This window comes from Coregonus clupeaformis, unplaced genomic scaffold (assembly GCF_020615455.1).
Source record: "Coregonus clupeaformis isolate EN_2021a unplaced genomic scaffold, ASM2061545v1 scaf0902, whole genome shotgun sequence".
NCBI lineage: Eukaryota > Metazoa > Chordata > Actinopteri > Salmoniformes > Salmonidae > Coregonus > Coregonus clupeaformis.
The window spans coordinates 173,500-200,241 of NW_025534356.1; the positions used below are offsets into that span (position 1 = coordinate 173,500).

At 41.7% G+C, this 26,742-nt stretch overlaps 1 protein-coding gene across 1 annotated transcript; it reads left to right on the forward strand.

Moving 5' to 3' along the window:
• The first annotated feature begins 7,036 nt into the window (after positions 1 to 7,036).
• Positions 7,037 to 24,664, forward strand: LOC121556405 (zinc finger protein 135-like). Its single transcript, XM_045217060.1, has 2 exons — positions 7,037 to 7,680; positions 23,547 to 24,664. The coding sequence occupies exons 1-2, from the start codon at positions 7,236 to 7,238 to the stop codon at positions 24,383 to 24,385; spliced, it is 1,284 nt and encodes a 427-aa protein (XP_045072995.1). The 5' UTR covers positions 7,037 to 7,235; the 3' UTR covers positions 24,386 to 24,664.
• Positions 24,665 to 26,742: the final 2,078 nt, after the last annotated feature.

Here is a 26,742-nt window from a genome sequence, read left to right on the forward strand (position 1 = left end):
TCATTTTAAAATGTTAATATTCTGTTAACTCATACCCAAATAATGTTATTGACTCATCCTATACTCGTATGTGGCCAAAGCATCAATTGGAGAAAAAACACTTAATAAAACCCAATCTCAAACTTGTATCTAAAACAGACTGTTTCAAAAATGCTTCCTATTTCCTCATAGAGGAGGATGAGCTGGCCAATCAGCGGTCTAGAGGAGGATGAGCTGGCCAATCAGCGGTCTAGAGGAGGATGAGCTGGCCAATCAGCGGACTAGAGGAGGATGAGCTGGCCAATCAGCGGACTAGAGGAGGATGCGCTGGCCAATCAGCGGTCTAGAGGAGGATGCGCTGGCCAATCAGCGGACTAGAGGAGGATGCGCTGGCCAATCAGCGGTCTAGAGGAGGATGAGCTGGCCAATCAGCGGTCTAGAGGAGGATGAGCTGGCCAATCAGCGGACTAGAGGAGGATGAGCTGGCCAATCAGCGGTCTAGAGGAGGATGAGCTGGCCAATCAGCGGTCTAGAGGAGGATGAGCTGGCCAATCAGCGGTATAGAGGAGGATGCGCTGGCCAATCAGCGGTCTACTCTCGTTAATATTTTTCATGACCGGTATACGCCCACACCATTCCAACACAGAAAAGCTGCTTTTTAACATACCTAAATGACCATTTTTTGGAAGGAAAACCAATTTCACTCATATTGTAAGTAATTATAGGTCACAATTAATAGAAATCTAGAAACACTGGGCAGTTACTTTTAAGTTCCAGGCATTTTCTTACAGTCTCACAGAAATGCCAACGAAGCGCCTATGCAAAGCTCTCACTCAGAAACATCTTCCAGTGTCCGCCTACGAGCTGAAAATCTTTGCCAGTGTGGCCGTTTGCGAAGAAAGGAACGATATGTACCGGTACCTTATTTGGGTTTGAACCGGTTCAGAACTTTATTTTGCTGGTCTGAACCAATGACGTATATAAACCCTGGATTGCTGATGCTATGTATTGTTATTTGGGGTTTGAACCGGTTCAGAACTTTATTTTGCTGGTCTGAACCAATGACGTATATAAACCCTGGATTGCTGACGCTATGTATTGTTATTTGGGGTTTGAACCGGTTCAGAACTTTATTTTGCTGGTCTGAACCAATGACGTATATAAACCCTGGATTGCTGATGCTATGTATTTAGAGGCTTTGAAGCTACCAGTCGGCCATATTGACACTCCCCAGTAGGAGCAGTCCTCCATTGGAATTAATGGAATTCTACAGTATTTCAATTAAATGTATTTTAAGTATTTTTTGTAGTGGAGACAGTAATATTAGTACTAAAAAAGATTATACTTTAAGGAAGATGTTATATATTTTTCATGTTTTATTTTTATGTTTACCTCACATAATAATAATAATAATAATAATATGCCATTTAGCAGACGCTTTTATCCAAAGCGACTTACAGTTGTGTGCATACATTTTTTATGTATGGATGGTCCCGAACCCACTACCCTGGCGTTACAAGCGCAATGCTCTACCAATTGAGCTACAGAGGACCACAGTAATTTATAAAGATAATAAAGATAATATGCCATTTAGCAGACGCTTTTATCCAAAGCGACTTACAGTCATGCGTGCATACATTTTTTTTGTGTATGGGTGGTCCCGGGGATCGAACCCACTACCTTGGCGTTACAAGCACCGTGCTCTACCAGCTGAGCTACAGAGGACCACTACAAGTATATAAGTATGCATTAAGGTGTCTGATATAGAATAAAGGTGTAAAGACGTAATAAATCCATTTCTATAGCTTCCAATGATGGAGGAGTTCCAAGATGGCTGCCGGGTGGCTTCAATACAGCGTCCCCTGTCAGTCATCCAGGGAACACATCATTGGCTCGGAACAGTGGAACGGAACCAACTTCTTGGGGGTTCTTTTCAGAATGGAATTTCGATTCCAACCCCCTGGGGTGTATTCATTACAGTAATTCTGCTGCAAAACGTATCTTAAAACGGAAGCAAACGGAACAAAACGGGGATGGGGATTTGTCCAATAGAAACTCCAAACAGCTGCAGAAATTCCGTTGTGCAACTGAATCGGCGGAATGAATACACCCGGTTAGGGAGCCTGAAAACGCATGAGAGAATACACAGAGGGGAGGATAAGGCCTACCACTGCTCCCAGTGCGGAAAGTGTTTCAGTCAGTTAGGGAACCTAATTTTGGAAATACATTTTCCCGGACAGAGGATCTGAAGTCACATGAGAGGATAGAGAGGCTGTGTTCTGACTTATGTTTTTGACTGAGAATTTGTGTTTTTGTTTATGCCACATTACATCATATTGTTTATATGAAATCATTAAAATAGGCCCACTTTTGTTTTAGTTTTTTCCTCTTCTGACATGATCAAATAAGATTAACATTTTTAAATGTGTATTTTGCTTTGATTATTGATTTGGATTGATTGGATACAATTATGAACCTTTAGATGTTCGTCATATGATTTGGATATTTTAAAATATAAATGATTAAGTGGATGAATAGAATGTGTATTTTTTTTATTATAACCTTAACCTTAACCTCATGAATTTAGTTGTGTTTCATTGAGTTAATTTGTGTTCTAGTCTTCAAGCTAAAGGTGTATAAAAATGTGATGACGTTGTTCTGAAAATGTTCATAAGTTGTTGAGATGAAAAATTACAGATATAATGTTCCCAAAAGTACAGATGCTGATTGTAATGTGGAGAAGGGTTATATAATTATGTATGGTAATGTTATAGAGCTAAATGCTTATTTAGATATGATCTGTTTGTTTGACTGAATGAATGCAGATGTGTAGTAGGCTATGTTTATTTTATTTTATTCTCATACAAAAATCTGAATAATCAAACTTGCTTCTCTTAGTACGTATCAATACAATATGGTTAGCTGTTTAGTTAAATAAATTAAAAAATAAACTTTTGGTCTGGGAAAAAATAACTTTTCCATCAACTTCTGGGTCAGTAGCTTCAGCCCAACATCACACACACACACACACACCAACTGACACTCACAAGGGCCTCATTGACTATTCTCCGGCAAGCTACCCGGGACAGGGCTAATAACAGCCCATATTTAATATATGTAGCCTTAGAAAGGTTAATGAAATCAATAACTTGCTAACATCGGATAGCATTCATATACTGGCCACCTCTGAAACTCACTTAGATAATTCCTTTGACGATACAGTGGTAGCAATACAACGATATAACAATCTACAGAAAAGACAGGAATGCCTGTAGGGGAGGTGTTGCTGTATAAGGATATAACATCTACAGAAAAGACAGGAATGCCTGTAGGGGAGGTGTTGCTGTATACGTTCAGAGCCATATTCCTGGAAAGCTTAGAGAGGATCTCATGTCAAATGTTGTTAGTGTTGTGGTTGCAAGGTCACCTGTGGTCCTCTGCAGCTCAGCTGGTAGAGCACGGCGCTTGTAACGCCAGGGTAGTGGGTTCGATCCCCGGGACCACCCATACACAAAAAATTTACGCACACATGACTGTAAGTCGCTTTGGATAAAAGCGTCTGCTAAGTGGCATATTACTATATTACTATTACCTGCCTCATCTAAAGCCTCTTCTTTTGGGGTGTTGCTAAAGGGCCACCAAGAGCTAACAGTCAGTATTTGGATCATGTGTGTGCAATGCTTGGATAGTGCGTGTGATGTTAACAGAGAGGTCTATTTTTCTGGGTGACCCTGAACATTGACTGGTTCGCCATTAGCTGTCCTCTTCAAGAGGAAGTATTGCTCATTATCTTATCTAATGCTGCTGACGCACTCCCTATATGACTACACCAGGGTCACTGGTAACTTCTGGCTTTTCAAAGGTTGAGGTTAGCTCAAATTCTTAGCGACCCTGAGCGACGCCAACTTTTTTTTGGATTGGTTCTCATATGCGCGCTATTTGCATGCGCAACGCCCCACACGCGTCCTCGTCAATTTTGGCTAGAGAGGTTAGCAAGCCAAGCTAAAGTTAGGCTAGCCGGCTAATACTGCGGCGAGGAGAAACTCGGTGATGGAGCTTTTCCGAAAAGGAGATAGAGAGACGACCCTGCCACATAGTAACGACCCATTTAGAGATTAAAATAGGAGCAGCTAGAAGCATTTAGAGATTAAAATAGGAGCAGCTAGAAGCATTTTGAGCCTTTGTGTGAGAGGAGGATGTATTAGCGGTCTATTTAGAGATTAAAATAGAAGCAGCTAGAAGCATTTAGAGATTAAAATAGGAGCAGCTAGAAGCATTTAGAGATTAAAATAGGAGCAGCTAGAAGAATTTAGAGATTAAAATAGGAGCAGCTAGAAGCATTTTGAGCCTTTGTGTGAGAGGAGGATGTATTAGCGGTCTTGCCCAATGGGGCTTTGGGGAAAATACTCATTTACCAGCTAGCTAGCTACTTTTAGCTTTTGCTCCAAAGCAATATCAGTTCCCATTGGCTGGTAGTGACCATAACAATATCAGTTCCCATTGGCTGTAGTGACCATAACAATATCAGTTCCCATTGGCTGTAGTGACCATAACATTGTGGCCAGTAAAGTAATTTATAAGAGATCTTATAAAAAAATGTTTTCTCAGGACTCTTTTGTTGAAGCTGTAAAACATGTATGTTGGTCTGATGTGTATGAGGAAGTGAATCCAGATGCAGCACTGGAAGTATTTGTAAAACTATTCTTGCCAATTGTTGACAAGCAGCTGTTAAGACGTTAACTGAAAACTGTTAGAGCCCTTTAGATTGATGATGAATTGAACAAATGTATGGTTTAATGTAGGCCGTCATTGTAAATAGGAATCTGTCTTTAATTGACTTATAAAATAAAATGAATACGCAAAAGAGAGGGCAAACAAGTCGGGTTGCTCAGCTGATTGGTTGATTATACATACTGTCAATTTAGACAAGTCGGGCTGCTCAGCTGATTGGTTGATTATACATACTGTCAATTTAGACAAGTCGGGCTGCTCAGCTGATTAGTTGACATACTGTCAATTTAGACATTTAGTGACTGAACTTTACAAAAATAACAATAAATTATATTACCAAACCAAGATAAATTAAATAAAACACATATATTCTTTTGGAGTACCTTAAATGATATGAGGGGCAGAAAACCCAGTTAATCTCCATCGTTCATTGAAGTTGATGAGTCATTTAAAAGAAAACCTTTTGATATGGCCATTCATTTCCATGACTATTTCACTAGTAAAGTGGAAACACTCAGAAGTGAAATGACAACATTGAACAGTGAACCATCATATTTTTTTGTATAAAAGATCAATTAATGAAAGAGAAGGATTGCTGTTTTGAATTTGGTCAAGTTAGCGTGGGAGAGGTGGAAAACTTGTTATCTATCAATAATGATAAACCACCAGGTATAGACAAGCTAGATGGAAAACTATTGAGAACGGTAGCAGACTGTACTGCCAGCCCTATTTGCTAGACTGTATACTTTTTCATATTTACCTTAACCCTCCCGTTGTGTTGCTCTGACCAAGGTCCCCACTGAGCAGTAACTGGTTACATTAAGCTAGATGGAAGCTAGATGGGAAACCATTGAGGACGGTAGCAGACTGTACTGCCACCCCTATTTGCTATACTGAATACTTTTTCATATTTACCTTAACCCTCCCGTTGTGTTGCTCTGACCAAGGTCCCCACTGAGCAGTAACTGGTTACATTAAGCTAGATGGAAGCTAGATGGGAAACCATTGAGAACGGTAGCAGACTGTATTGCCACCCCTATTTGCTGTATACTTTTTCATATTTACCTTAAAACCAGGAAAGCAGATAACGTGGGCGATGTCTTATTATAGCCTTGCAGTCAACCTTTTTTGTATTTTGTACCAGTTTCCGTCTCTGTACTAAAGCATGGTCTTCAAGCTATGGAAGAGGTCAAAACATTTAATCATAATTGATTGGAACTTCTAGAAAAGTGCCAGGTAATTCCAATCAATTATTATTATTATTATTATTAAATGTTTTGACCTCTTGCAACTACAAGGCTATAATAAATATCTGATTACCACTTTACATTTAGAACGGTTGGTTGTATTATTTAGTTATTAAATAACCACATCATTGATGGATCAATAGATAAAAGAAATGCACGTCTCTTGTCTGCCCTGCAAGCCGGTCGGCATACGCGTCATCACACTCCCTCATCTGATTGGTCATTTTCCGAGAACAGTTAAATTGGTTTAAGTGTCATCACACGAGTAGGCGGGCCTTCTGACTTTGTGACTTTTAGCGTGTAATATTTATGGCCAATATTAATATATATATATTTGATTTAAGTTGATTGGCCACTCTTTAATGAGCAGCGACGCCCCTCTGTGTGTAAACTCTGTGGATTTGGAAGCCATACATGCTGCCGAGCAGAATGGTACCACCTTTTACTGACACAACGTCCAGGTGATTATGTACGGTGCAATAAATTTACATTTACATTTTAGTCATTTAGCAGACGCTCTTATCCAGAGCGACTTACAGTTAGTGAATACATATATATATTTTTTTTAGTCTTTTTTTTTTTTAGTCTTTTTTTTTTTCAAACTGGTCCCCCGTGGGAAACGAACCCACAACCCTGGCGTTGCAAACGCCATGCTCTATCAACTGAGCTACATCCCTGCCGGCCATTCCCTCCCCTACCCTGGACAACGCTAGGCCAATAAAGCGCCGCCCATGAGTCTCCCAGTCGCAGCCGGCTACGACAGAGCCTGGATTCGAACCAGGATCTCTAGTGGCACAGTTAGCACTGCGATGCAGTGCCTTAGACCACTGCGCCACTCAGGAGACTAAGTAAATGATAGGAGTACACACACAAAATAAACAAATATTGACCATTTAGATTTTAAAAAAATATAACAATAAACAAATAAATCACATATAATTTCCCATCATTTTCTCCCTAATTATTCATTTAGAAAGTATACAGGACAGGACTCTTATGCTGAAGGGATTCTAAAAATCCGTGACCCGGAAGTATTTAGGTAAACTTTATCGTTTCACAGTGGTCTAGTCAGTCACCTCGGTGGCGTGCTAGCCAACGTAGCCCAAACATTGGAGCTCTGTAGACGCCTTCTGTGTTTTAAACTTCTTTCGTGTAGCTAGTTGCCCCATTTAAGTTAACATTTACGTTGTTAGTCAGGTAGCTAGCTGGCTTGCTATGTTAGCTTAGCACCAGGCTACTCGTTAATCGTAACTAGCAATCTAGCTAACATCCCCGACCATGAGCTCACCAAGCTACTCTCCTCCTGCTAAAGAAGAGGAGGTCTGCTGGACGGAGAAAGAAGCTCTGGGGCTGAACATTGTCGTAAAAGAAGAACAGGAGGATGCTTTCGGAATGAAAAATGAGAAAGATGCAGAGGATGTTCCAGTGACAGAAGAGAAAGAACACTTTAGAGTGAAAGAGGAAGAGGGGATAGAGGCTGTCACAGTGGAAGAGGAGGAGGTAGAAGCTTTCAGAATGAAAAAGGAGGAAGAGGAGGCTATAACATTGAAAGAAGAAGAGGAGGGTGTTATAGTGAAAGAAGAGATACCCTCCTCTTCCTCTCCAGAATATTATATCTTAAGAAAAGAGGAGGAAGACGTTTTGGGAGATGAAGAGGAGGAGGAGGAGGAGGAGGAGGAAGAAGAAGGAGAGGAAGAGGAGACTGAAGATCTGATTAACACCAGTGAGTACTGTCTTAAAAGCAGGGTCACAAACTGCACTTGTTGAAATAATGTATCGTTTTAATATATGGCTCTGGGCCTAGCCATTGATTCTTGGAGAATATAACTTATAAATATCCTCAACATGGAGGTAGTTCCATTAGGCTGAACCTGAGACATGAGACTGTTATGAAAAGCGCTATAGGAATGTAATACATTATTATTATGCAGAGTTGGGCCAACTTTCAGAACGTTCCATATTGTTCAGATTCTAGACGTTCAGTTTAAATATTCCCCATGTATTGTTAAACCAGGGATGTGGTCCTCTGTAGCTCAATTGGTAGAGCACGGCGCTTGTAACGCCGCCAGGGTAGTGGGTTCAATCCCCGGGACCACCCATACGTAAAATTGTATGGGCACATGACTGTACGTCGCGTTGGATAAAAGCGTCTGCTAAATGGCTTATTATTATTATTATGTGACAAATGTACAATTTCTCTTCATGTTTAAAGTGCAATTTATTGATCTGAATTCACAATTCAGATGTGGTTCTGTGTATGACCTCTAGTTCAATCTACCACTGTCCCGGCTACCTACCGGTCGTCACTAGTTACCACAGCCACAAAGTCTAAGCGTTTCTCAAATGTATCTTCTTGAAATGTGATTTTAAACCTAACCTTAACCACACAGCTAACCTTATGCCTAACCTTAAATTAACCTTAAAATATATATTTTTTGTTGTTTTCGTTAATTTGACTTTGTGGCTGTGGTAACTAGTGGAACCCCCTACCAGACAGTGGTCACCTTAATGCTGTCCCCCACTCAGCAATGATGGTATTAATGCCTCCATGTTCTCTGTTGTCAGTACATACTAAATGTTCTCTGTTGTCAGTACATACTAAATGTTCTCTGTTGTCAGTACATACTAAATGTTCTCTGTTGTCAGTACATACTAAATGTTCTCTGTTGTCAGTACATACTAAATGTTCTCTGTTGTCAGTACATACTAAATGTTCTCTGTTGTCAGTACATACTAAATGTTCTCTGTTGTCAGTACATACTAAATGATCTCTGTTGTCAGTAGATACTAATCTTGTTGCGTCTCTCCTCCATGTTCTCTGTTGTCAGTACATACTAAATGTTCTCTGTTGTCAGTACATACTAAATGTTCTCTGTTGCGTGTCTCTCCTCCATGTTCTCTGTTGTCAGTACATACTAAATGTTCTCTGTTGTCAGTACATACTAAATGTTCTCTGTTGTCAGTACATACTAAATGTTCTCTGTTGTCAGTACATACTAAATGTTCTCTGTTGTCAGTACATACTAAATGTTCTCTGTTGTCAGTACATACTAAATGTTCTCTGTTGTCAGTACATACTAAATGTTCTCTGTTGTCAGTACATACTAAATGTTCTCTGTTGTCAGTACATACTAAATGTTCTCTGTTGTCAGTACATACTAAATGTTCTCTGTTGTCAGTACATACTAAATGTTCTCTGTTGTCAGTACATACTAAATGTTCTCTGTTGTCAGTACATACTAAATGTTCTCTGTTGTCAGTACATACTAAATGTTCTCTGTTGTCAGTACATACTAAATGTTCTCTGTTGTCAGTACATACTAAATGTTCTCTGTTGTCAGTACATACTAAATGTTCTCTGTTGTCAGTACATACTAAATGATCTCTGTTGTCAGTAGATACTAAATGTTCTCTGTTGCGTCTCTCCTCCATGTTCTCTGTTGTCAGTACATGCTAAATGTTCTCTGTTGTCAGTACATACTAAATGTTCTCTGTTGCGTGTCTCTCCTCCATGTTCTCTGTTGTCAGTACATACTAAATGTTCTCTGTTGTCAGTACATACTAAATGTTCTCTGTTGTCAGTACATACTAAATGTTCTATGTTGTCAGTACATACTAAATGTTCTCTGTTGTCAGTACATACTAAATGTTCTCTGTTGTCAGTACATACTAAATGTTCTCTGTTGTCAGTACATACTAAATGTTCTCTGTTGTCAGTACATACTAAATGTTCTCTGTTGTCAGTACATACTAAATGTTCTCTGTTGTCAGTACATACTAAATGTTCTCTGTTGTCAGTTCATACTAAATGTTCTCTGTTGCGTGTCTCTCCTTTATGTTCTCTGTTGTCAGTACATACTAAATGTTCTCTGTTGTCAGTACATACTAAATGTTCTCTGTTGTCAGTACATACTAAATGTTCTCTGTTGTCGTACATACTAAATGTTCTCTGTTGTCAGTACATACTAAATGTTCTCTGTTGTCAGTACATACTAAATGTTCTCTGTTGTCAGTACATACTAAATGTTCTCTGTTGTCAGTACATACTAAATGTTCTCTGTTGTCAGTACATACTAAATGTTCTCTGTTGCGTGTCTCTCCTCCATGTTCTCTGTTGTCAGTACATACTAAATGTTCTCTGTTTTCAGTACATACTAAATGTTCTCTGTTGCGTGTCTCTCCTCCATGTTCTCTGTTGTCAGTACATACTAAATGTTCTCTGTTGTCAGTACATACTAAATGTTCTCTGTTGTCAGTACATACTAAATGTTCTCTGTTGTCAGTACATACTAAATGTTCTCTGTTGCGTGTCTCTCCTCCATGTTCTCTGTTGTCAGTACATACTAAATGTTCTCTGTTGTCAGTACATACTAAATGTTCTCTGTTGTCAGTACATACTAAATGTTCTCTGTTGTCAGTACATACTAAATGTTCTCTGTTGTCAGTACATACTAAATATTCTCTGTTGTCAGTACATACTAAATGTTCTCTGTTGTCAGTACATACTAAATGTTCTCTGTTGCGTGTCTCTCCTCCATGTACTCTGTTGTCAGTACATACTAAATGTTCTCTGTTGTCAGTACATACTAAATGTTCTCTGTTGTCAGTACATACTAAATGTTCTCTGTTGTCAGTACATACTAAATGATCTCTGTTGTCAGTACATACTAAATGTTCTCTGTTGTCAGTACATACTAAATGTTCTCTGTTGCGTGTCTCTCCTCCATGTTCTCTGTTGTCAGTACATACTAAATGTTCTCTGTTGTCAGTACATACTAAATGTTCTCTGTTGTCAGTACATACTAAATGTTCTCTGTTGTCAGTACATACTAAATGTTCTCTGTTGTCAGTACATACTAAATGTTCTCTGTTGTCAGTACATACTAAATGTTCTCTGTTGTCAGTACATACTAAATTATCTCTGTTGTCAGTACATACTAAATGTTCTCTGTTGTCAGTACATACTAAATGTTCTCTGTTGTCAGTACATACTAAATGTTCTCTGTTGTCAGTACATACTAAATGTTCTCTGTTGTCAGTACATACTAAATGTTCTCTGTTGTCAGTACATACTAAATTATCTCTGTTGTCAGTACATACTAAATGTTCTCTGTTGTCAGTACATACTAAATGTTCTCTGTTGCGTGTCTCTCCTCCATGTTCTCTGTTGTCAGTACATACTAAATGTTCTCTGTTGTCAGTACATACTAAATGTTCTCTGTTGTCAGTACATACTAAATGTTCTCTGTTGTCAGTACATACTAAATGTTCTCTGTTGTCAGTACATACTAAATGTTCTCTGTTGTCAGTACATACTAAGATGTTCTCTGTTGTCAGTACATACTAAATGTTCTCTGTTGTCAGTACATACTAAATGTTCTCTGTTGTCAGTACATACTAAATGTTCTCTGTTGTCAGTACATACTAAATGTTCTCTGTTGTCAGTACATACTAAATGTTCTCTGTTGTCAGTACATACTAAATGTTCTCTGTTGTCAGTACATACTAAATGTTCTCTGTTGCGTGTCTCTCCTCCATGTTCTCTGTTGTCAGTACATACTAAATGTTCTCTGTTGTCAGTACATACTAAATGTTCTCTGTTGTCAGTACATACTAAATGTTCTCTGTTGTCAGTACATACTAAATGTTCTCTGTTGTCAGTACATACTAAATGTTCTCTGTTGTCAGTACATACTAAATGTTCTCTGTTGCGTGTCTCCTCCATGTTCTCTGTTGCCTCTCCTCCAAGTACGTACTTCATGTCCCATTTCTCATTGCAGTGATGGCTCATTGTGATGGCTCATTGTGATGGCTCTTTGCAGTGATGGCTCATTGTGATGGCTCAGTGATGTACAGTGCATTCAGTTTTTAGACATTTTTGCTAATTTATAAAAAAACGGAAATATGACATTTACATAAGTATTCGGACCCTTTACTCATTTAGAGTCTAATTGGGTATGACGCTACAAGCTTGACACACCTGTATTTGTGGAGTTTCTCCCATTCTTCTCTGCAGATCCTCTCAAGCTCTGTCAGCTTGGATGGGGAGCATAGATGCACAGCTTTTTTCAGGTCTCTCCAGAAACTTTCAATCAGGTTCAATTCCGGGCTCAGACTGGACCACTCAAGGACATTGAGACGTGTCCCGATGACACTCCTGCGTTGTCTTAGCTGTGTGCTTAGGGTCGTTGTCCTGTTGGAAGGTGAACCTTCACCCCAGTCTGAGGTCCTGAGCACTCTGGAGCAGGTTTTCATCAAGGATCTCTCTGTACTTTGCTCCATTGATCTTTCGCTGGATCCTGACTAGTCCCCCAGTCCCTGCCGCTGAAAAACATCCCCACAGCATGATGCTTCCACCTTGCTTTACCATAGGGATGGTGCCAGATTTCCTCCAGACGTGACGCTTGGCGTTCAGGCCAAAGAGTTCAATCTTGGTTTCATCAGACCAGAGAATCTTGTTTCTCATGGTCTGAGAGTCCTTTAGGTGCCTTTTGGCAAACTCCAAGTGGGCTGTCATGTGCCTTTTTACTGAGGAGTGGCTTCCGTCTGGCCACTCTACCATAAAGGCCTGATTGGTGGAGTGCTGCAGAGATGGTTGGCCTTCTGGAAGGTTCTCCCAGGATGATCAATGGAAACAGGATGCAACTGAGCTCAATTTCGAGTCTCATAGCAAAGGGTCTGAATACTTATGTAAATAAGGTATTTCTGTTTTTAAAATCTGTTTTCGCTTTGTCATTATGGGGAATTGTGTGTAGATTGCTGAGGATTTTTTAATTTATTGAATCCATTTTAGAATAAGGCTGTAGTGTAACAACATGTGGAAAAAGGGAAGGGGTCTGAATACTTTCCCAAGGCCATTGCCCCAACTGTTGACCAGACTATGATAGAGCTGCAATCTGACCTCGTTACCTTACAGAAAGGTTGGTTTAAAATGTTAACTTAATACGGACTAAATACATCAAGAATGTTTCAGATGGACTATCTCCTCTATCTCTCTCTCTTTATCAGTCTCGCTCTTCAATCAGTCTCTCTCTGTCTCTCTCTCTCTTTCTGTCTCTCTCCCTTTATTAGTCTCACTCTCTCTTTATCAGTCTCTCTCTTTATCAGTCTCTCTCTGTCTCTCTCTCTCTCTCTGTCTCTCTCTCTCTCCCTTTATCAGTCTCACTCTCACTCTCTTTATCAGTCTCTCTCTCTCTCTCTCTCTCTCTCTCTATATATATATATATATATATACAGTGGGGAGAACAAGTATTTGATACACTGCCGATTTTGTAGGTTTTCCTACTTACAAAGCATGTAGAGGTCTGTAATTTTTATCATAGGTACACTTCAACTGTGAGAGACGGAATCTAAAACAAAAATCCAGAAAATCACATTGTATGATTTTTAAGTAATTAATTTGCATTTTATTGCATGACATAAGTATTTGATACATCAGAAAAGCAGAACTTAATATTTGGTACAGAAACCTTTGTTTGCAATTACAGAGATCATACGTTTCCTGTAGGTCTTGACCAGGTTTGCACACACTGCAGCAGGGATTTTGGCCCACTCCTCCATACAGACCTTCTCCAGATCCTTCAGGTTTCGGGGCTGTCGCTGGGCAATACGGACTTTCAGCTACCTCCAAAGATTTTCTATTGGGTTCAGGTCTGGAGACTGGCTAGGCCACTCCAGGACCTTGAGATGCTTCTTATGGAGCCACTCCTTAGTTTCCCTGGCTGTGTATTTCGGGTCGTTGTCATGCTGGAAGACCCAGCCACGACCCATCTTCAATGCTCTTACTGAGGGAAGGAGGTTGTTGGCCAAGATCTCGCGATACATGGCCCCATCCATCCTCCCCTCAATACGGTGCAGTCGTCCTGTCCCCTTTGCAGAAAAGCATCCCCAAAGAATGATGTTTCCAACTCCATGCTTCACGGTTGGGATGGTGTTCTTGGGGTTGTAGTCATCCTTCTTCTTCCTCCAAACACGGCGAGTGGAGTTTAGACCAAAAAGCTATATTTCTGTCTCATCAGACCACATGACCTTCTCCCATTCCTCCTCTGGATCATCCATATGGTCATTGGCAAACTTCAGACGGGCTTGGACATGCGCTGGCTTGAGCAGGGGGACCTTGCGTGTGCTGCAGGATTTTAATCCATGACGGCGTAGTGTGTTACTAATGGTTTTCTTTGAGACTGTGGTCCCAGCTCTCTTCAGGTCATTGACCAGGTCCTGCTGTGTAGTTCTGGGCTGATCCCTCACCTTCCTCATGATCATTGATGCCCCACGAGGTGAGATCTTGCATGGAGCCCCAGACCGAGGGTGATTGACCGTCATCTTGAACTTCTTCCATTTTCTAATAATTGCGCCAACAGTTGTTGCCTTCTCACCAAGCTGCTTGCCTATTGTCCTGTAGCCCATCCCAGCCTTGTGCAGGTATACAATTTTATCCCTGATGTCCTTACACAGCTCTCTGGTCTTGGCCATTGTGGAGAGGTTGGAGTCTGTTTGATTGAGTGTGTGGACAGGTGTCTTTTATACAGGTAACGAGTTCAAACAGGTGCAGTTAATACAGGTAATGAGTGGAGAACAGGAGGGCTTCTTAAAGAAAAACTAACAGGTCTGTGAGAGCCGGAATTCTTACTGGTTGGTAGGTGATCAAATACTCATGTCATGCAATAAAATGCAAATTAATTACTTAAAAATCATACAATGTGATTATCTGGATTTTTGTTTTAGATTCAGTCTCTCACAGTTGAAGTGTACCTATGATAAAAATTACAGACCTCTACATGCTTTGTAAGTAGGAAAACCTGCAAAATCGGCAGTGTATCAAATACTTGTTCTCCCCACTGTATATACACTGCTCAAAAAAATAAAGGGATCACTAAAATAACACATCCTAGATCTGAATGAATGAAATAATCTTATTAAATACTTTTTTTTTTTTTTTTTTTACATAGTTGAATGTGCTGACAACAAAATCACACAGATTATCAATGGAAATCAAATGTATCAACCCATGGAGGTCTTGATTTGGAGTCACCCTCAAAATTAAAGTGGAAAACCACACTACAGGCTGATCCAACTTTGATGTAATGTCCTTAAAACAAGTCAAAATGAGGCTCAGTAGTGTGTGTGGCCTCCACGTGCCTGTATGACCTCCCTACAACGCCTGGGCATGCTCCTGATGAGGTGGCGGATGGTCTCCTGAGGGATCTCCTCCCAGACCTGGACTAAAGCATCCGCCAACTCCTGGACAGTCTGTGGTGCAACGTGGCGTTGGTGGATGGAGCGAGACATGATGTCCCAGATGTACTCAATTAGATTCAGGTCTGGGGAACGGGCGGGCCAGTACATAGCATCAATGCCTTCCGCTTGCAGGAACTGCTGACACACTCCAGCCACATGAGGTCTAGCATTGTCTTGCATTAGGAGGAACCCAGGGCCAACCGCACCAGCATATGGTCTCACAAGGGGTCTGAGGATCTCATCTCGGTACCTAATGGCAGTCAGGCTACCTCTGGCGAGCACATGGAGGGCTGTGCGGCCCCCCAAAGAAATGCCACCACACACCATGACTGACCCACCGCCAAACCGGTCATGCTGGAGGATGCTGCAGGCAGCAGAACGTTCTCCACGGCGTCTCCAGACTCTGTCACGTCTGTCACGTGCTCAGTGTCAACCTGCTTTCATCTGTGAAGAGCACAGGGCTCCAGTGGCGAATTTGCCATTCTTGGTGTTCTCTGGCAAATGCCAAACGTCCTGCACGGTGTTGGGCTCTAAGCACAACCCCCACCTGTGGACGTCGGGCCCTCATACCACCCTCATGGAGTCTGTTTCTGACCGTTTGAGCAGACACATGCACATTTGTGGCCTGCTGGAGGTCATTTTGCAGGGCTCTGGCAGTGCTCCTCCTGCTCCTCCTTTCACAAAGGCGGAGGTAGCGGTCCTGCTGCTGGGTTGTTGCTCTCCTACGGCCTCCTCCACGTCTCCTGATGTACTGGCCTGTCTCCTGGTAGTGCCTCCATGCTCTGGACACTATGCTGACAGACTCTCATTGATGTGCCATCCTGGATGAGCTGCACTACCTGAGCCACTTGTGTGGGTTGTAGACTCCGTCTCATGCTACCACTAGAGTGAAAGCACCGCCAGCATTCAAAAGTGACCAAAACATCAGCCAGGAAGCATAGGAACTGAGAAGTTGTCTGTGGTCACCACCTGCAGGACCACTTCTTTATTGGGGGTGTCTTGCTAATTGCCTATAATTTCCACCTGTTGTCTATTCCATTTGCACAATAGCATGTGACATTTATTGTCAATCAGTGTTGAAGTGACCTACGGGACTTTAATGAGGACCAGCCAATCTTTTGATACAGGATGCAGTGGTGAGTATCAGAACTGTCACCAGTGATAAAACAAATGGCGCCACGGTAGACGGCAACCAAAGGTGTAAGAGTGTAATCAGTGTTGCTTCCTAAGTGGACAGTTTGATTTCACAGAAGTGTGATTGACTTGGAGTTACATTGTGTTGTTTAAGTGTTCCCTTTATTTTTTTGAGCAGTGTATTTATTCATTGGATGGTTCTCCCATTTCCACCTATAAATATCTGGGCATTTGGATTGACAAAGACTTTATGTTTTAAAAAAACATACGGATGAGCTAGTTAAAAAGCTCAGATTTAAAGTGGGCCTCTTTTTTTTTTATAGATCTTGCGTCTCCCAAAACAGCAGGAAGCAGATTGTACCAACAACTTTCCTGCCAGTTCTTGACTATGGTGACATCATTTACTAGACTGCCGAAGCCACTGCTCTTACACCTTTGGTTGCCGTCTACCGTGGCGCCATTTGTTTTATCACTGGTGACAGTTCTGATACTCACCACTGCATCCTGTATCAAAAGGTCGGCTGGTCCTCATTTAAAGTCCCGTAGGTCACTTCATTACTCCCTTTTTATTTACAAAGCCTTGCTACACAAGCTTCCAACTTACCTAGCTTCATTGCTAAAGTATAAAAGAATGAGCTCTCAGGGTTGGTTAACTCTTGAGGTCCCTCTGGTCTCAACCAATTCAGGTAAATCCTTTAGTTTTATTGCCTCCCATCGTTGGAATAACAACCTAAATGACAGAGTGACAGGAAGGAAGCCTGTTCAGATAACAATATTCCAAAACATGCATCCTGTTTGCTACAAGGCACTAAAATAATACTGCAAAGAAATAGGGCAAAGTGTTATGAAATCAACACTTAAAGACACTTCATCATTTCAAACCCTTCATTCTGGGTTATACAATCTAATTAGTACGGTAATTCTATCATAATAAAGGTTATACTTCTATGAATGTATTAAAAATACACACACATACACAACATATACACATTGCAAGCGTCCGCTCTGGTTGTGTGGAATTATTCTTAGCAACAGTGGCGAGATCAGTCATATTTATCATTCATCGCCAATGATTGCACAAGTGCCCCCTTGACCTGCCAAAAGATAGTCATGAGCCTCTCTGTTTTTCTGAGATCTCCCAAATTTGGTCCAGGGCACATTGTTGGTCATAGTCTTTAAAAGGCCTTTTTCTTATCAATGCTATAGCAAAGTTCATCACTTAACCGGACACAACCCAGGGCCCCAGCAGGGCACTCCTTCCTTCTACTTCTGGGCCTCTACTCCGGGCCGGCATTGGTCCCTTTCGCTCAGGACTCCTTTTTACTTTGACTCCGGCCACAAATACATTTGCATTTATACTTAGGTAGGTCACATCCACACCACTCCATGTGCATCCTATCCATCCTATATATGTATCTTCAACGGTTCCTCTGTAGTCTCTGTAGTCACCACAGTTCCATATTCTATATAGGCTCTATAGCCCCTCTAGTCTTGCCGCTTCTATACTTAGGTATTCCCATCCACACCACTCCATGTCCATCCTATATGTATCTTAGGTATTCCCATCCACACCACTCCATGTCCATCCTATATGTATCTTAGGTATTCACATCCACACCACTCCATGTGCATCCTATATGTATCTTCAACGGGTTCCACTGTAGTCTCCCAGACACTATGGTACAGTGGTCCCGGACCACATTTACCAATTCCCAGAAATGCCTATAGACCGCTGCTTCCTATACATATAAAACAAACACCCCCCGTGTTCAATAACACCTCGTGCTGTTACTAGTAGTCCCAGACCGCTGCTTCCTATACATATAAAACAAACACCCCCCGTGTTCAATAACACCTCGTGCTGTTACTAGTAGTCCCAGACTACGATGGGCGGTGGTGGACGGAAACCCCCCCTAGACAACGTTATAGATGGGGGGGGGAAACTCATCTCACGCAGAACTGGAAAACTCAGTTTACATTCCCCCTGACAGCTCTCATTCACTCAGTACGTTTTAAAAAGCTCAATTTCCATCTCTTATTGTCCACAGTTCAATCAGCTTAACATGGTGGTAGAAATATTTAACTCAAAAGTATCTAAAAAAAACCCAGAGCTTGTGAATTCAAGAATATACTTTATTATAGCGCAACAAAGCCGCTCCATGGAGCATCTGGTTGCTTTGACTACGAGCCGCTCCATGGAGCATCTGGTTTGCTTTGACTACGAGCTGCTCTATGGAACATCTGGTTGCTTTGACTACGAGCTGCTCCATGGAGCATCTGGTTTGCTTTGACTACGAGCTGCTCCATGGAGCATCTGGTTTGCTTTGACTACGAGCTGCTCCATGGAGCATCTGGTTTGCTTTGACTACGAGCTGCTCCATGAAGCATCTGGTTGCTTTGACTACGAGCTGCTCCATGGAGCATCTGGTTTGCTTTGACTACGAGCTGCTCCATGGTGCATCTGGTTTGCTTTGACTACGAGCCGCTCCATGGAGCATCTGGTTTGCTTTGACTACGAGCTGCTCTATGGAGCATCTGGTTTGCTTTGACTACGAGCTGCTCCATGGAGCATCTGGTTTGCTTTGACTACGAGCTGCTCCATGGAACATCTGGTTTGCTTTGACTACGAGCTGCTCCATGGAGCATCTGGTTTGCTTTGACTACGAGCTGCTCCATGGAACATCTGGTTTGCTTTGACTACGAGCCGCTCCATGGAGCATCTGGTTTGCTTTGACTACGAGCTGCTCTATGGAACATCTGGTTTGCTTTGACTACGAGCCGCTCCATGGAACATCTGGTTTGCGTTGACTACGAGCTGCTCCATGGAGCATCTGGTTTGCTTTGACTACGAGCTGCTCCATGGAACATCTGGTTTGCTTTGACTACGAGCCGCTCCATGGAGCATCTGGTTTGCTTTGACTACGAGCTGCTCTATGGAACATCTGGTTTGCTTTGACTACGAGCCGCTCCATGGAACATCTGGTTGCTTTGACTACGAGCTGCTCCATGGAGCATCTGGTTGCTTTGACTACGAGCCGCTCCATGGAGCATCTGGTTGCTTTGACTACGAGCCGCTCCATGGAGCATCTGGTTGCTTTGACTACGAGCCGCTCCATGGAACATCTGGTTTGCTTTGACTACGAGCCGCTCCATGGAGCATCTGGTTTGCTTTGACTACGAGCTGCTCTATGGAACATCTGGTTGCTTTGACTACGAGCTGCTCCATGGAGCATCTGGTTTGCTTTGACTACGAGCTGCTCCATGGAACATCTGTTTGCTTTGACTACGAGCCGCTCCATGGAACATCTGGTTGCTTTGACTACGAGCTCTCCTTTCATACAGACACATAGTAATGTTTATACATCCTGCACAGTTAGTCCCTTATATGAGGAAAGGGGAGGGTTTGGCCGGCAGGGATGTGGGTTCGTTTCCCAAGGGGGCCAGTATAAAAAAAAAAAAAAACATGTATGCATTCACTAACTGTAAGTCGCTCTGGATAAGAGCGTCTGCTAAATGACTAAAATGTAAATATGTACATCACGCCACCACCATCTTCCAAAGTCCAAGTATCATGCATAGTTTCCTTACAAGGGCCAAGTACCACACATATTGTCCTTACAAGGGCTACGTGCGCTTCTCTAGATGAGTCTTATTTAATTTTACATTTTTGTCATTTAGCAGACGCTCTTATCCAGAGGTTATCCAAGGGTTAAGTGCCTTGCTTAAGGGCACATCGACAGATTTTTCACCTAGTCGGCTCTGGGATTAGAACCAGCGACCTTTCGGTTACTGGCACAACGCTCTTACCCACTAAGCTACCTGCCACCCATCCTATCATATTGGTGGCGTGACTCAGACACTTTCTTCAAAATGATATTCATACACACACTAAAGAACAGTTACACACTGTATTGACTATAGTCACTATCCAGGCATGCATCTGGATTACAAAGTATCAATCATGTTTACTATGTTTTACCCTTATCACGTCATAGCATATGTACTAGAAAATTACCCATAACATCCACATTTCAATCAGCTTAACATGTCCTTCACACACTTACACAACTCTCACATCCACATTCACTTAGTACTATTCCCAAACACATTCGGTGCATCTTCAACGATTCTCTGTCCTTACTTCAGATGCACCATATGTATCTTTCACATACAGTTGAAGTCGGAAGTTTACATACACTTAGTTTGGAGTCATTAAAACTCAACCACTCCACAAATGTCTTGTTAACAAACTATAGTTTTGCCAAGTCGGTTAGGACATCTACTTTGTGCATGACACAAGTCCTTTTTTCCAACAATTGTTTACAGAAAGATTATTTCACTTATAATTCACTGTATCACAATTCCAGTGGGTCAGAAGTGTACATACACTAAGTTGACTGTGCCTTTAAACAGCTTGGGAAATTTCAGAAAATGATGTCATGGCTTTAGACGCTTCTGATAGGCTAATTGACATCATTTTAGTCAATTGGAGGTGTACCTGTGGATGTTTTTCAAGGCCTACCTTCAAACTCAGTGCCTCTTTGCTTGACATCATGGGAAAATCAAAAAGAAATCAGCCAAAAGCTCAGAAAAGAAATTGTAGACCTCCACAAGTCTGATTCATCATTGGGAGCAATTTCCAAATGCCTGAAGATACCAGGTTCATCTGTACAAACAATAGTACGAAAGTATAAACACCATGGGACCACACAGCCGTCATACTGCTCAGGAAGGAGACTCGTTCTGTCTCCTAGAGACGAACGTACTTTGGTATGAAAAGTGCAAATCAATCCCAGAACAACAGCAAAGGACCTTGTGAAGATGCTGGAAGAAGCAGGTACAAAAGTATCTATATCCACAGTAAAACAAGTCCTCTATCGACATGAACCGAAAGGCCGCTCAGCAAGGAAGAAGCCACTGCTCCAAAACCGCCATAAAAAAGCCAGACTACGGTTTGCAACTGCACATGGGGACAAAGATTGTACTTTTTGGGGTAATGTCCTCTGGTCTGATGAAACATAAATAGAACTGTTTGGCCATAATGACCATCGTTATGTTTGGAGGAAAAAGGGGGTTACTTGCAAGCCGAAGAACACCATCCCAACCGTGAAGCACAGGGGTGGCAGCATCATGCTGTGGGGGTGCTTTGCTGCAGGAGGGACTGGTGGACTTCACAAAATAGATGGCATCATGAGGAAGGAAAATTATGTGGACATATTGAAGCAACATCTCAAGACATCGGTCAGGAAGTTAAAGCTTGGTCGCAAACGGGTCTTCCAAATGGACAATGACCCAAGCATACTTCCAAAGTTGTGGCAAAATGGCTTAAGGACAACAAAGTCAAGGTATTGGAGTGGCCATCACAAGGCCCTGACCTCAATCTTATAGAACATTTGTGGGCAGAACTGAAAAAGCGTGTGCGAGCAAGGAGGCCTACAAACCTGACTCAGTTACACCAGCTCTGTCAGGAGGAATGGGCCAAAATTCACCCAACTTATTGTGGGAAGCTTGTGGAAGGCTACCCGAAATGTTTGACCCAAGTTAAACAATGTAAAGGCAATGCTACCAAATACTAATTGAGTGTATGTAAACTTCTGACCCACTGGGAATGTGATGAAATAAATAAAAGCTAAAATAAATCATTCTCTCTACTATTGTTCTTTCACTTCACATTCTTAAAATAAAGTGGTGATCCTAACTGACCTAAGACGGGGAATGTTTACTAGGATTAAATGTCAGGAATTGTGAAAAACTGAGTTTAAATGTATTTGGCTAAGGTGTATGTAAACTTCTGACTTCAACTGTACATATATAATAACTCCTTATGCTATTAGTAGTGGCTGCAGACCACGTAGACACTTCTCTTTATAAATGCCTAAAGACAGCTGTCCGCGGAGCTTTCCATGGTACCGTTACACCCTTGCTCTAGTCTTCTCATAAGACTAGTGAATCGCCTTCTCTCTATAAGACTATGGACACCTTTTTATGCATTACTCGCCTTAATTGTATTGATTTTATAATGTTGTTAGTGGCTGCAGACCACGTAGACACTTCTCTCTATAAGACTATATTATGTGTTATTGTTAGTGGCTGCAGACCACGTAGACACTTCTCTCTATAAGACTATATTATGTGTTAGTGTTAGTGGCTGCAGACCACGTAGACACTTCTCTCTATAAGACTATATTATGTGTTAGTGTTAGTGGCTGCAGACCACGTAGACACTTCTCTCTATAAGACTATATTATGTGTTATTGTTGGTGGCTTCAGACCACGTAGACTCTTCTCTCTATAAGACTATATTATGTGTTATTGTTAGTGGCTGCAGATCACGTAGACACTTCTCTCTATAAGACTATATTATGTGTTATTGTTGGTGGCTTCAGACCACGTAGACTCTTCTCTCTATAAGACTATATTATGTGTTATTGTTAGTGGCTGCAGACCACATAGACACTTCTCTCTATAAGACTATATTATGTGTTAGTGTTAGTGGCTGCAGACCACGTAGACACTTCTCTCTATAAGACTATATTATGTGTTAGTGTTAGTGGCTGCAGACCACGTAGACACCTCTCTCTATGGGTACCTTTTTATGTGTTCATGTTATTGGTTTTATCATTCATTTTTATTTTTTAACTACAAATTCATTTAAATTAACTTACTGAAATCAGTTGCAATCCCTCAATTGTTCGCGGATGATGTGCCTCCTCCTGGGCCGCTCACAGTAAGGGTCTGGGCGGGTCTCGTCGTCTTTTGGTCAGATGGGAATTTTCCTCACGCTTCATAAACAAACCTCGCAGACCCCCACTGGAAAGCTCCGCAGGCAGAATCAATCATTCTGTTTGTTGACGCCAAATTGTCGTGGAAATTCTACACAGGGGACACACTCAAAGTCGATCTTAAATGGAATCATTGTTTATTAATAGCATGCCGGAGAGGTCAAAATCAAACTTGGATGCATAAAGTACCGATCTGAAGTGAGCTCCTCCCGGGGCAGTCCCGTTAGATCCATAGTTAGAGCGTAGTTCATAGGGTCGGTTCCAGCATGTGTCTGGCACAGTCTCCAATCTTAATTTATAGAACATGTTCTGCCAGATGGTCCTAAGGAGGAGGTCAATAGTTTGGATTAAACCTCATAGGAAAAACAGTTTAATCATGTATAGGTTTCATTCAGGTCTCTCTGTTTTAATAAAATAATCTGTTTATCTTTGGCAGGAGAGAAACCAGACTCTCACTCTGACAGCGGGAAGAGTCCTTCAGGGAATCCAAATCCAGAGATTCCCAAACCAGCAACACAGCACAACTGCTCCCAGTGTGGAATGAGTTTTAAGTGGTTATGTACGCTCAAAGAGCATGAGAAAACACACACAGGAGAAAAGCTCTTCCAATGTTCCCAGTGTGGAAAGAGTTTTACACATTTAGGAAGTATGAAAAGGCATGAAGGAATACATACAGGAGAAAAACCCTACCACTGCTCTCAGTGTGGAAAGAGTTTTACCCAGTTAGGGTATCTGAAAAAACACGAGAGAATACACACAGGAGAAAAACCTTTCCAATGTTCCCAGTGTGGAAAGAGTTTTACACATTCAGGAAGTCTGAAAAGGCATGAAGGAATACACACAGGAATACACACAGGAATACACACAGGAGAAAAAACCTACCACTGCTCTCAGTGTGGAAGGAGTTTTCCCCACTTAGCGAACCTGAACAAACATAAGAGAATACACTCTGGAGAGAAGCCTTACCTCTGTTCTCATTGTGGAAATCAATTTAGGTGGTTAGGGGACCTGAAGGAGCACGAGAGGACACACACAGGGGAGAAACCTTACCATTGCTCCTTGTGCGGAAAGGATTTTACCAAGTTAGGGAACCTAAATGAGCATAAGAAGAAACACACAGGAGAAAAGCCTTACCAATGCTCCCTGTGTGGAAAGACATTTACCCAGTTAAGAGGCCTGAAATATCACGAGAGGTCACACACACAAAAAAAACCTACCACTGCTCTCTCAGTGTCAAAAGACATTTACCCTGTTAGGGAACCTGAAAAAACATGAGAGAATACACACACTCAGGTGAGGATAAGACCGTCCACTGCTCCCAGTGTGGAAACAGTATAGGTCAGTTAGGGAACCTGAAAGAGCATAAAAAACACATACAGCAGAGAAACCTTAAGACTGCTCCAGTTGTGGAAAGACATTTTCCCAGTCAGAGGACCTGAAATCACATGACAGAATAGAGGCTGTGTTGTGAAATGTGTGTTTTATTTATGCCACATTAAATCATATTGTTTAAATGAAATCATATATTGATGGAACACAATTATGAACCCTTATGTGTTCATTTGATATGATTTGGATATTTTCAAATGTTAATTATAAATGGATGAGTAGAATGTGGGAATGTGTATTTTCTTTATTCTAAGCTTAACCTCTCATGGGCGTGGCCAAAGAGCTCTATTTTCATGTCATCAGACCACGCCACCGATTCTAATCCAAGTGCCAATGCCGTTTAGCAAACTCCATTCGTTTACAATTTGTTGGATGACGGTAGTGCGTTTTGGCATCAAAATAAGGATGCAGAAGCAGAAAAGAACCCCAAACCTACTGTCAAATATGGTGGTAGATCTTTGATGTTATGGGGCTATTCTGCTTCCACTGGTCCTGGGGCCCTTGTTAAGGTCAATGGCATCATCAACTCTACCAAGTACCAGAACATTTTAGCCAAAACACCTGTTTGCCTCTGCCAGGAGGCTGAAAGTTGGCCTCAAGTGGATCTTCCAGCAAGACAATAAGTCCAAGCAAACATCAAAATCCATAAACAAATTACACTCAGTTCTCTCTAAGCTGTGCAGCTTTCCCAGTACTGCAGCGCATAATAAATAGCAGCTCACGTAGAGATGCACGAGATTGAACTTCACTGAACTTTTTACTTTGGCCCGTTAGTTAACACTATCAACGTTTCCCTCTACTGTGGGGATTGTGATTAAATCAACCTAATATTAGCCCCTTTCAATGCAACATACCAGAACAATCGAACTATGCAATACTTAGTCTGTGATTTTGTTTTAGGCAGAGAGCATCGGAGGAGGATTCTATTGCACTGAAAAGACAGGACCGGCCGTGAGCACAGTACCAGTCAATAGTTTGGACACACCTACTCATTCCAGGCTTTTTCTTTATTTTTACTATTTTATACATTGTAGAATAATAGTGAAGACATCAAAACTATGAAATAACACATATGGAATCATGTAGTAACCAAAGAAAGTGTTAAACAAATCAAAATATATTTTATATTTGAGATTCTTCAAAGTAGCCACCCTTTGCCTTGATGACAGCTTTGCACACTCTTGGCATTCTCACAACCAGCTTCACCTGGAATGATTTTCCAACAGTCTTGAAGGAGTTCCCACATATGCTGAGCACTTGTTGGCTGTTTTTGGTAGGCCAATTGTTTTTGATGGTAGGCCACTCAGGTTGGCCTACATTATGATCAAATAGCCACAGTAGCCCACTTGACCACTGTTAAAACTGGAACTTAAAGCGGATACAGCCTCAGTGTTCACAGTAAACGCGCGCCGGAAGTTGCACAGAATTCTCACAATGTTAAAGTTTGTACTCAGCAGACCTCAAATTTGCTCAGTGCCTACATTTTTTTGAGGGAACATTGCTCTGGTGAGAAGCCTTACCATTGCTCCTAATGTGGAAAGAGTTTTAACCAGTTAGACCATTTAAAAATTACACAAGAGGACACAGGAGAAAAGCCCTACCACTGCTCCCAGTGTGATGCGTTTCACCCAGTTACAGCACCTAAAATCACATTACATTTACGTCATTTAGCAGACGCTCTTATCCAGAGCGACTTACAAATTGGTGCATTCAACTTATGATAGCCAGTGGGACAACCACTTTATTTTTTTAATGGGGAGGGGGGGGTGGGGTAAAAGGATTACTTTTATACTATTCCAGGTATTCCTTAAAGAGGTAGGGTTTCAAGTGTCTCCGGAAGGTGGTCAGTGACTCCGCTGTCCTGGCGTCATGGGGGAGCTTGTTCCACCATTGGGGTGCCAGAGAAACGAATAGCTTTGAATGGGCTGAGCGGGAACTGTGCTTCCGTAGAGGTAGGGGGGCTAGCAGGCCAGAGGTGGATGAACGTAGTGCGTTTGGGTGTAGGGTCTGATCAGAGCCTGAAGGTAAGGAGGTGCCGTTCCCCTCACAGCTCTGTAGGCAAGCACCATGGTCTTGTAGTAGATCCGAGCCTCAACTGGAAGCCAGTTTAATGACAGGACACACACAGGACAATCTACCACGGCTCTCTGTATGGAAAGACATTTAACCGGTTAAGAGATCTGAATAAGCATGAAAGAATACATACACAGGAGGAGAAGACATACCACTGCTCTCATTGTGGA